At 43.9% G+C, this 11,230-nt stretch overlaps 1 protein-coding gene across 1 annotated transcript in view; it reads left to right on the top strand.

Moving 5' to 3' along the window:
• Positions 1–5,602: 5,602 nt before the first annotated feature.
• The window catches only part of IREB2 (iron responsive element binding protein 2), a 37,030-nt gene continuing 31,402 nt past the window's right edge, over positions 5,603–11,230 (top strand). The window contains exons 1-3 of the mRNA XM_006261342.4: positions 5,603–5,731; positions 6,935–7,024; positions 10,306–10,471. Coding sequence (XP_006261404.2) covers positions 5,713–5,731; positions 6,935–7,024; positions 10,306–10,471 — 275 coding nt within the window. The 5' untranslated portion in view covers positions 5,603–5,712. The remainder of the gene's footprint in view (positions 5,732–6,934; positions 7,025–10,305; positions 10,472–11,230) is intronic.

The following is an 11,230-nucleotide window of genomic DNA, read 5'->3' as shown; positions in this document are numbered from 1 at the left end:
GTGATAATTGGAATGAATTAAAGTTCTAAATACTTCACAGTCCCACAGAAAATGTAGGCACCCTGGACAAGAATGTAAGCCTCAGTTTGAAGTTGTACGCTCTAAACACTGGACTGAGCTGCTTCTCAGTTAGAAGACAGGAATGAGTTGGGATTTGCCTTGATTCCTATCACTCATCTTTTTTTGATTCTGAGAGAATAATTGAAAATGCGTGGAGATTTTTCTTTTCAACTGCAGTTATAGAGGATGAACTGTGAACAATTAAGTCTAAACACTGGTAGAATTACAACTTTTTCAGCACTATTTTTTCCAAAAAAAGGTTTTGCCAACATCCAAATGTCTCCACAGGTGCTGTTTTTCCAGTGAGCGAAATGGCAGTAATAATAGACAAGAAAACTGTGAATCACTGCAGACCAAACTAAATGGTGTAGGGATTCTGGGGTGCTTTTTTGAGCCACAGGTGTGTATATTCTCATAGATAAGCTCTAATTTGTTCTTTTATGGGAAAGGGATATCCTTAACTCAAGTTTTAATCCAGGGAAGAAGAAATAGTGTGGTTTGATTGATTAATGAAGATTGGCTGACACTGTATGACTGCTTTTACTGATCTCACTCTAGATGTGTCTGTACAGTTAATGTCTACATGTCTGAATACATTTAAACATCAAAGATTGGGTAAGGTGTGTTGTGACTCTTAGTGATACTGAGAAATCTCTCAAATATCTGGATGATGTGTTGAACTCATACGTTCAGAGTTAAATCAGTTACCAGATTTGGGGTCAGGAAGTAATTCTTCTTAAGTCAGATTGGCAGAGATCTCTTCCTGTGGCACATTGCAGGCATTGGGTTACTTTTACCAAAGACTGCAATTTGTAGTAAGGTGTTGGAGAGTGCTTTGTGGCTTGCAGGGGCAGAGAGGTCAAGGTGGATGACTTTGTAGACTATTTGACTTAGTGTCTATTGAATGGCCACCTGTGTTCATGGAGGTTTGGAGGTGATGACCTAGATTGTCCTTCTGGTCAGATGTTCCTATTTTTCTTTCATTTTTCCCCACTTTGAATCGAGGAAACATAGAATCAAGTATGAGTTTTATAACCATTGACATACATTTTATTAGGCCATAGAAAATACATTTTGCATCTCTAATTTTAGTACATCAGCATTCATTTGTGTTGATCAATGTTAATTAATTACTGTATATTTGCCTATGTTATAGTCATAGCACACCCTCTGGTGGTCAATTTAATACACAAACTATTACTAACCTGCACTTTACTGTGTCAGATAGGTGTAGTTAGTAGGCCTGTGTGAGTTGGCAGCAATCCGACCTGGCTTCAGATCCCGCCACTTTGGATGGCCGTGATCCGATCTGGAGCTCCAGACCGGGTTTCCGCCTCGATTTGTCCGAAGCTTCGGAGCCGCCTCAGAGATCCGGCCATAGGGTATAATGGGGGAAATCAATGAAATATCTGTAACGTTGTTGTTTTGTTTGATTTGGATGAAACTTTCAGGGATGATAGCTTCTGCTGAGAGCATGAAATCTGCCAAGTTTCAAGAAGATTGGTGCAGGGGTTTGGGGGAAATTTGTACCCCACATTCTTGAAAGCCAAGCTCATGTCACGGCTGTATGTCACACCACAGGGGGGTCAAAACTGCAGGGATGGTAGCTCTTACTGAGGTCACAAAGCCTGCTAAGTTTCAAGAAGATCAGTGCAGGGGTTTTGGGGGAACTGCCCCTCAAGCAGCGAACAAGCAAAACTCATGCCATGGGTGACACTGCGTGTGTTAAGGCGCAGCAGGGTGACAGCTGCAGGGATGGTGGCCCCTGCTGAGGCCGTGACGCCTGCCAGCTGTTGAAGAGATTGGTGCAGGGCGGGTCCCGGGGCCCTGCACCCCTAGCTGCTGACAGACAAAACTCGTGCCAAGACTGTCTGTCCTGGGGCAGTTGATTGTCTGTACTGAGTCTTTCCTCTCCTTAGCCTGGTTTTGTAGGTGCTAATTGATGCTTGTTAAGTCGTTATGTAGTAGCTAGGTCCTGTGTATTGAGCTGGTCCCCGAGTAAATCATGATTGATTGATTGGTAACACAGCAGCTTCCCTCCCCGCCCCAAGACAGACAAAGTCAGTCCCACAAGCACCCACGGCACCAGTTTTGCTTGTCCGCAGCTTGAGGTGCAGTTCCTCCTCAACCCCTACACCCATCTTCTTGAAACTTGTCAGGCTTTGTGGCCCCAGTAAGAGCTACCAGACCTCCAGTTTTGACCCCCCTGTGTTGTAACACGTAGACGTGACAGGAGTTTTGCTTTCAAGAATTTGGGGTACAGTTGCCCCAAAACTCCTGCACTGATCTTGAAACTTGGCAGGCTTTGTGGTCTCAGCATAGGCTACCACTCCTGCAGTTTTCACCCTGCTATATTGTAATGCCTAGATGTGACATGGGTTTTTCTTTCAAGAATTTGGAGCATTGTTCCCCCCCCCCACAAACTCCTGTACAGATCTTCTTGAAATTTGGCAGGCCTCATCCTCTCTGCAGAGCCTACCACCCCTGAAAATTTCATCCAAATCGGACAAAAACCGACAAAGTTATAGGTACTTCGTTGTTTCCCCATTATACCCTATGGCCGGATCTCGGAGGTGGCTCTGAGGCGGCTCTGAACCCTTTCCGGAAGGCCAGCGCTTAGACCCGGATGTGCTGCTTCGGACCCCAAAGTGTCCAAAGCTTCTCTGGATCCAAAGCTCTGTCCAAAGCTTTGCACAGCCCTAGCAGTTAGCTGTTATTAGTCTCAAGTCAGGCAGAAGGCAGGGCAGTGAGGCACTTTTGACTAGCTGCTTCAGAGAGGCAGGAGCTTTTGTGTGCAACAGCCTACTTCATTAGCATCTGACCTACCCTGACTTCTGCCTTTGCTGTGTGAAAAAAACAGGTAAATACAGCCACCTCAACCAACCTTTCAGCAAAAGATGTCTAACTTGTCTGGAAGAACTAACGAGCTCTTTTCTCCTTTACTGGGTAAGTGAAGGGATGGGTACAGCCCTAAGGTTTGTCTAAATTATCACTGCTCTTAAAAGCTATAGCTAATGACCAAATGGTTTGGTCAATAGACCAATGGTGAGACCATGACTAGCCAACAACATTTTGACCACTATGCCTCCAACCTGAAGTTCAATGATAATGGAGTGAAAATGTGGAGCCTTTTAGAACCACATCGAGGCTAGTGCTCACCTGATTGCAACTGATAGTGAAGCTACTAGCACAGTGAAAAATTTTAGAAATAAAAGCACTGAGCACAGGGAAGTATGGGAGTGACTTCTCTTACCAGTCATCAGCTCTTTCCACTGCTTCCTGTTGTGGCTAAAACTCAAGCTATTGGCTTGATTTTGAGTGGACAAATGCCATCAGCCTGTGGATTAACTTTAGCAAAGGTGACAGGTTTTGAAATAATTTAGGGGCTGTGAGAGAAAAGCAGCTAGTCAGGTAGAGCACTTAAGAGGCAGTCAGAAGTGGCAAGATAAACTGCAGAAAAAAGCTCAAACTGGGCAAGTTGATCCTAGCAGACTTCTTTTGTTTCTGTGCCACAAATCTTTGCAAGGAGAAAGAAAGACAACATGTTTAGTATGAACATCATTAGACTGTATGGGTGGGCAAGGACATTAGAAAGTCCATTATGAAGCAGGATTAACTATATCTGGACTGTGCCTGAAAGACGTTTTCTAAACTCTTAAAGTCTCCAGTGGATTCCACAGCCTCTCTAGGCATTCTGCTTCAGTGCTTAACTATCTCGAGACTAGAAAAAAAGTCCCAACATCAAATGTAACCTCCCTTGCTGCAAGTGAAGCTAATTGCATTTTGTCTTACTACCAGTGAACACAAAAAATAATTTATTGTGGTCTATAATCTTTTACACGTAGGAAAACATTTCCACCTCCATATTCAACGTCTCTCCATCCCCAGTTTTCTTTCTTTTTCTGCTAAACAGACCTAGTTCTTTCAGCCTTCCCTGACAGACCATGTTTCCACACCCCTCCCTGTTCTTATTGCTCTTCTCTGGACTCTTCCCCATTTGCCCAAATCTTTTCCTTTTCTGTTTGTTTGTTTGTTTGAATGCTTTAGGTTTGGAAAGGGAATAATTTCCAGTATAGTTTTGCTTGGTTCTATCTAGCATCTTATACTTGCTGATGATGAAAATGGGTATAAGATGTCTATATTTCTCATGGGCTAGCCCATGAATTGCACTCACTTCACTGGAATGACCCATGTAAATATTGTATGAATATAGTATGGGTAGAAGGTTACAAGACTCATAAGAGGTTATAAAAGCCTACAGGTGTCTCTGCTAATCCTAATTTGACAAAGTGTTGTTTATGAGGACCCCTTAACTCTGCCAAAAGTTTTGCACTTAGTACACAGTAAGACATGTCAAGAGAAAGAAGATTTTCTAGATAAGAACATTTCCATTACAGCAGATGTAAAAAAACTTTACTTAAATCAATAGGTGATAACATGTGCTGCACCTTATTATTGATGCGTAAGAACAGAAAGTATATGAAAGGGTGTCCTTCTCCTTTTATATAGCTGTAATAAAGATAAAACCAAATGCAAAAAACTGCGCACACACTGAAAGGAGGAGATGTAAAAGCAATAGGTAGCCTACTGGAATTGTGGGCTTGCAAAGGTATAAGCCTCCAGACATCAATATCTGAATAAACATGGAGAGAGTGAAGACCCTCAAGTTCTGGCAGCATTGAGCCATTTCAGCAGGGTGCCTTTCCACCTCATGAACAGCATGGAAGGAGTCACCAATTAAATAAAAGAGGTAGAGCATAAGCTTTTGTGAGCCCCAGATCTAACACCCTGCTCCACATCAGGATTGTTTCAGCCTTTGCTGATGCCAGCTTGGGCTTGCAGATGCTCGAGTCAAGAAAGGTGCATTCTCTCCCTGCCTGCAGGCGCTCACACACCACTGTGGGCTCAGACGGCACCTCCCAGCTGCGACATGCCTGGCTGGCAGACGACCTGGCCTTTTTTAAAAGAAAACTTTCATGTTCCAAGCCAAATCAAGTTCAAATCCATGAGTCAGTCCAGAACCATAAGTGGCCCTACAACTGGCAAACATCCTCCACCCCCACCAGGGGCTCAGATATTTCCCAAGCCTTTGGGCAGGCATCCTATGTGCAGGACCAAGCACAGAGGCTGGGGTTTAGATGTCCCCAAGTTTTGCCTGCCCTCAGCCGTATGGCCGCAGGAGCAAGCTAGAGAGAAGCCTCCCATTTTCACAAAATGGGCATTAAGCCCCAACACCTCGCGGGGACGAAACCATGCCAGAAGAACAGTTAGTCTAGGGAGACTTAAAGAAAACTGCCTTCTTGGACCCAGATGCATGGTGTTTCCCGAGCTGGCTTCTGTCAGTGACCCTGGGCTCATGCACCTCAAGGGCCAAAACAAGTTAGCCTCCGCCTGCAGCAGGGAGGCCCGGAGCAACACGCGAAAGCGCCAATGGGCCGCCTTGCTCCACCTCTCCATCTCTCGCGAGATATGGCCCCTGTTTCCTTTATTGCCGGGAGTTGAGCTCTCGCGCGAGCTGCAGCAGCCAATCGGCGGGCGGGTTGTTCTGAGGGGGAGGTGGCGAGTCTCGCGGTGTTTGGCGCTGGCCCCGGTGCCCCCAGCGGCTCGTTCCCGTCTCCCTCTCTTCACGCAGAGCTAATATGGTCGCCGGCGATGGACTCTGTCAGGCCAGGTCAGCGCGGGGCGGGGCGGGGCGGGCCGCCCCCGTGTTGAGGTCCCGTCCGCTGCGACCCCTTCGGCTCGGCCCGTCCTGTCCCCGGGGCTTCCTCCTTCTCCTGGGCCTTTATGTCGCCGACGCCGCTCACGCGCTTTGTTCTGGTGCGGCCGCCCCGAGCAGCGGTGGGGGGCCTTCCCTGCGGCCCCCTCCCGGGCGCTGGGCTGGAACGGATGCCGAGCTGGAGGCGGGGCGGCCTCGGGGTCCGCTCTGGTCTCCCCGGCGGTGGAAGCGGCCAGGCCCGCCCCGCCCCGCGGTCTCCCTGAGCTGCCTTGGCCGGTGTTGAGACGCAGCTGAGATGGGACTTCGCCTCTGGAAAGCCCAAGGCCCAGCACTGCCCCCCTCCTCCCCCCCCATAACTGCGCTGGGGTTGGAGGGGCTCCACTGGGTGCCAGCTCCCTGCCGTGCCAGGGGCGAGGGACAGCCCACAAATACTTACACACCTGCACATCTTTCCCATTCATTTCTTCATAAATGACTGAATGATGGGGCGAGGAGGGGGAATCTGTTTTTAGGGGGGTTTAATCCAAATTTACATCCCATCAATATGCAATATACAGACTCTTTAGGCATTTCTATAATGTTATTGACATTGTCTGTCTATCTTAATTTTTATGTGAGTGGACACATTCTTTCTGTAGAAAAAAACTAGTTAAAATGTGTAAAATAGTAGTTATCTTTGCTTTTTAAGTAAGGCCTGTATTGAAGTGTGTGTTTGCTTGCTAGGTGCTGGTGTCCCTATTACTATGGTATCTGAGCAACACTTATTCTTTAATATATTAAATTCTGCTGAAGTAGAAAATGCTAATAAGCCTGTTTACAAATGGGGGAACTGAGACTCTGGGTATAAGGGCCACATTATAAATATGTCTAGGTTCCTAAAGAAACAGAGAGACTCTTTGCGATATATTTTTTAAAAAGCCTGTAGGGGCCTAACTTGCTGAGCACCTCTCAGAATCCCACTCAGTGCTTGTCTGCATTGCTGGGTTCCAAAATACCCTTTAAAAAATCTATCCACAAGTGATTTATCCCTGGGAGGGTCTGTGGCGGAATAGAAGGCTGTTAAATTTAAAACTTAAGTTTTTTTTGAATCCCGAGTCAGCGCCTGAGCCACTACAGTATCTTTCCTCTCTATTTCATAATGTTTGCATTGTTTTTCAGAATGCCCGTTCCAGTACTTAATTGAAAGTTTAAATGACAATCCAGAAAAGAAATTTTACAATGTCCCTAAACTTGGAGGCACCAAGTATGGTAAATAGTATTTTTAATATCTAATATGATTTCCATTGAATAAACTTGCACCCATTTACTGCTGTGAAATGCTGTCTGATGCAGGAGTGGATATGTTGTTTTCAGCAGGTTTTATGCAAGCTTACTGCTGTGTTATGTTTTATTAATAACCTAGCTTCAGTCAGATAAAGAAAAGATGCCTCACAGAAGCCTTTTTTGCTAATAGAAAGGCAGAGATGTTCTTGAGCTTTCACATGATAAATCCAGTCACTTCTACTGTGGAACATGGCCAGTGCTTCTTTTACAGAATTAAGCAGTGACACCGCCCCCCCCCATGAAAGCTCTTTTAACTTGTCATATGAAGAAAAGTTTTGACTGACATGAACTTGTAGCAGTTATATAACAGATGTAAAATGGTGTTTACTCTGAACAGTCATAATTTCTGGGAGAACTTGATGTCCATGAAACTAGTTAGAGCCAAATAGGTCCAGTGAAAGCTTTTCATGGAGTTCCCCCTTGGTCCTGGTATGCTGTTGATGCTTCTGTAGCTCTGTCTCAACTGGATCATCTAATTAGCTGTGAACATCTCATCGTTGCTGTTTCATACATCTTGTGTGGTGGACTTCACGGGGCTACGCTTAGTTTTGTTGTTGCCGTCTTCTCTGAAGCCAAATCTGTTTAATACTACCATTGCTATTACTCTTATCTCTCTTGCCCTGCTTCCCATGATCTTGTTTCTGTTCTTTTCAGCAATTCGACATGTTAGATAACTGTCCCTCAGATTAACCTGTGGTAGGTAGGCCATAGCTTCTGGTGTAACTGCTGCAGAGGGATCAGCTGAGCTAAACTGTGTGAATAGTCCTTTTGATGTAGATGAATGTTTCTCTCTGCAGACAAATTACTGTATTAAGTAGCATTATGTTCATGCTGACTCTTGGAGATTTGTCATAAGTCTAATTAGGAAATAAGACAAAACAGTTACACAATATAGAATAACTGAATATGTGTCACCCTGTGAAATAAGAAATAATGTTTCATTTTAAATTTATGCATGTATTTTTTCACTAATAAATTACTCTGTTTTGCTTTAAATTTGTTTATAACTTCCTTCTTGGAAAACACTTTCTATTTAATCAATTTGTGGCATTTAAGACTACACTTAAAAACAGCTAGCTTTTTTAACAGCAAATATCTTGTGCACAAACTGCTGGGAGACCTCTTCACTGCCTTTATTCATAGTTTTACCAAGCATCAATGGCAGAGTGGAAGTAACAAAAACAATCAATTTTTAGGACCTAGATGATAGCAATGAAAATAAGCAGTATTCTTTCACTTTCTCTGTATACCTGGGAAACCTGTGAGCAACAGCAAAAGTCACTAGAGCTACTTAGAGAGAAGGACTGAAAATTGAAACTGAGAAGAAGTAGAATTGATCCAACAATTGAAAATACTCTGAGGGGTGAAGGGGGATTTTTTCTCTATTAGCAAATGTGGATAGCTTCAAATCCTTTAGAGAGGAGTGTTAAAGTGTTCCAAAGCAGGGTTACGGGACACCGTGCTAGTAGGAATCTTAGCTTCTCAATCACAGACTGGATTTCTAACCAGTTCATTCAACCTGGATGTTGCCTGTGGATTTTTTGTCCTGCAGTCTTTCTGATCACTGGTTACATGCTTGTGTAAAGTATCAGATTGTGCATGGTTTTATAATTGTGATCTTTAATGCGAGAGTTAATTGATATCTTTTGCTCTTAACTTTTTGGAGTCTGGTCATCTGCATATTTAAACTGAGAGCATAGGTATTTGTTTATAGGAAAATGGCAGCCATATGGTTGAGACTAAAAAATATTGTTCTGTCTATGTCAGTCTTAGGCTACCATACATACAGCTAGAAGCACAAGTGAGACCCCATATTTCTAACCCCAGGGGAGAACACGGCCATTAGGGATACTAAACTGTTTTGTTCTTGTAATTTGAATATTGAATGTACTGTGTTTGATATCTCATCCTATTCAAATGAACTTTTAATCTGATTTCTATACTGCTTATTTTTGTTTGCATTATTGAAAAAGGAAATACACCGGTCAATTACTGTAAATGTACCTAACCTAAATTAAGCAGGCAAACTTTGCAGCCCCAATTTAGGTGGCAGACTCCATTCAGTAGGCTAAGACCATACATACATCTTTTAACCTTTATTCAGATTTTCAGCATTGGTCTCTGGAGCTAAAAACAATTATACTTAAAACCCTTTGACCGGCTAGTTCACTTTCCTTATGCTTTTTTCCCATTGATTTTATTCTGCCTTTTGTCCCTTGACTTGCATTAAATGGAATTATGTTTGGAAAAGAAGCAACTGACTCGCATTCTAATCGAGTACCCAAGAAGGTCTCGTTCAAAGCTCTCAATGGTGATTGACAACCTTTCTCTTTTTTTTTTGGTTTTTGTTCAAGTCCCTATATTTTTCTTTATTTGAAAGCTTCCGCCAATCTTTAACTTAATCCAAAGTAACGTCAAATTAAACTGTTCAATTAAATGTCCAGATTTCTCCTGCTTTGAAGCTCTCCTTTGAAATTATTTCTTGTCTTGCTGTCACCATTTAATATAACCTTAGGCAAGACTGTACATAGTGTTCTGTATTCTAGCATTTAAAATCTAACCTGGTATCCCACTGTAATTTAATGGTCAAATTTTAAGTGTAAAATGTGATTTCTACAATTGAATAGTGCAAAAAAGTCTCCTTGTTCTGTTCCTCTTGCTTTGTGATTAGGAACAGCCTTGACATTCCATACATCTTTCTCTTGCAAGCATGTACAGGCCTTTATCTTATCCTGTTTGTGCAGTGTGCTGTCCTTTCTCTGGTTCATTAACCCATTCTTCTCTCTTGTTTGGATCTCTTACAAAACTCTGCCACATGCCCGGAGGAGGTGACTTGTTATTCATTGATGCTGTGCATTTAAGGTAGTAGGGGTCAGCCTTTTTGTCACTACAAATCGGTGGCACTCCCTGAGTATCACTCTAATCCCATTCTTTTACTTGATCAACCACTCTGCTTTCTGGTACCTGTCCTCTGTTCCCTGTCTAATCTGCTGCTCTGTTTTCTGTTTCTTTCCTTCTTTACCACTCTGCATATTGGTTAATTTAATATTTAGTAAAACTATATTTCATTCCTATGCTTTAAAGAAGTTGGTGAGTTTCACTGCTGCGATTTACAAATCTGTTTAGTATAGTAAGATATTAATAATTAAACCATAATCTGATACAAATATTCCTTTGATTAATTTAGTTACTTTGTCTTGACCTAGATAATCTGCCTTACACTGTACGGGTACTGTTGGAAGCTGCTATCCGTAACTGTGATGGCTTCTTTGTAAAAAAGGAAGATGTGCTGAACATTCTAGACTGGAAAACAAAACAGAACAATGTTGAAGTGCCCTTCTGTCCTGCCAGAGTTCTCCTTCAAGATTTTACGTAAGTGATGTGTTTTCTTCATTCAATTTAACATTTGATTTTCAGAATTTTAGTTTAGTGTACACTGATTTTTTACTTTTTTTCTCTGGTTTGAAAACAAATGGTGGCCAACTGCTGGACTGGCACCAATAACAGGAAAATTAACATTATCGGCAATCAGCTTTTTTGGCCAGTAGTATCATTGATAAATGCAGTGTGCATGTATGCAGCTGCAGCATGCCTGTGGCCAGGAATGCAGCTTGGAGAGCAGCAATCTTCTGGTAAATCTGCAAGGGTGGGGGGGAGAAGGGGCATTGGGGAGAGAAGAGGTGTCGGGGGGGCAGGTCAAGGCCACTATGGTGACGGGGGGGGGGGAGTGGGGCAGGGGCAGAGCATTGTCTGGCCAGGGTGGTGAATAGAACCCTGGGAGCAGGAGTGACCACCAGTGGCTCATCCAGGGGGATACAGTGTGGGGTGGGGTGGGGGAGGTAGGGTGGGGTGGCTCCCCACTGTTGTGCATACCCCTGTCAGAGGAATGGGGGTATGTACTCCCCAGATCTGTGTGCAGGGTGAAGGTGGGCTATCTACTGCAGGCTCAGGGCCATGGGCTGTGCCAGCCTTTTTGGGGGGAGGGGCAGGCCCAGGCTGGGGCTGTGCTCAGTGTGGGAGGCACTGGGAGCAGGGGCTGTGGGGAATTTTGGGGTGTCTATAGCCCCCTAAACTCCCCCAGCACTGCTTTTGCTCAGAGCATTCCATTCTGCTGCCTTTCCCTCAGGAGTC

The sequence above is a fragment of the Alligator mississippiensis genome, chromosome 11 (genome assembly GCF_030867095.1).
Source record: "Alligator mississippiensis isolate rAllMis1 chromosome 11, rAllMis1, whole genome shotgun sequence".
In the NCBI taxonomy this organism is placed as follows: domain Eukaryota; kingdom Metazoa; phylum Chordata; order Crocodylia; family Alligatoridae; genus Alligator; species Alligator mississippiensis.
The sequence above is the reverse complement of the archived record's forward strand: the minus strand, read 5'-3'. Positions and strand labels throughout refer to the sequence as shown.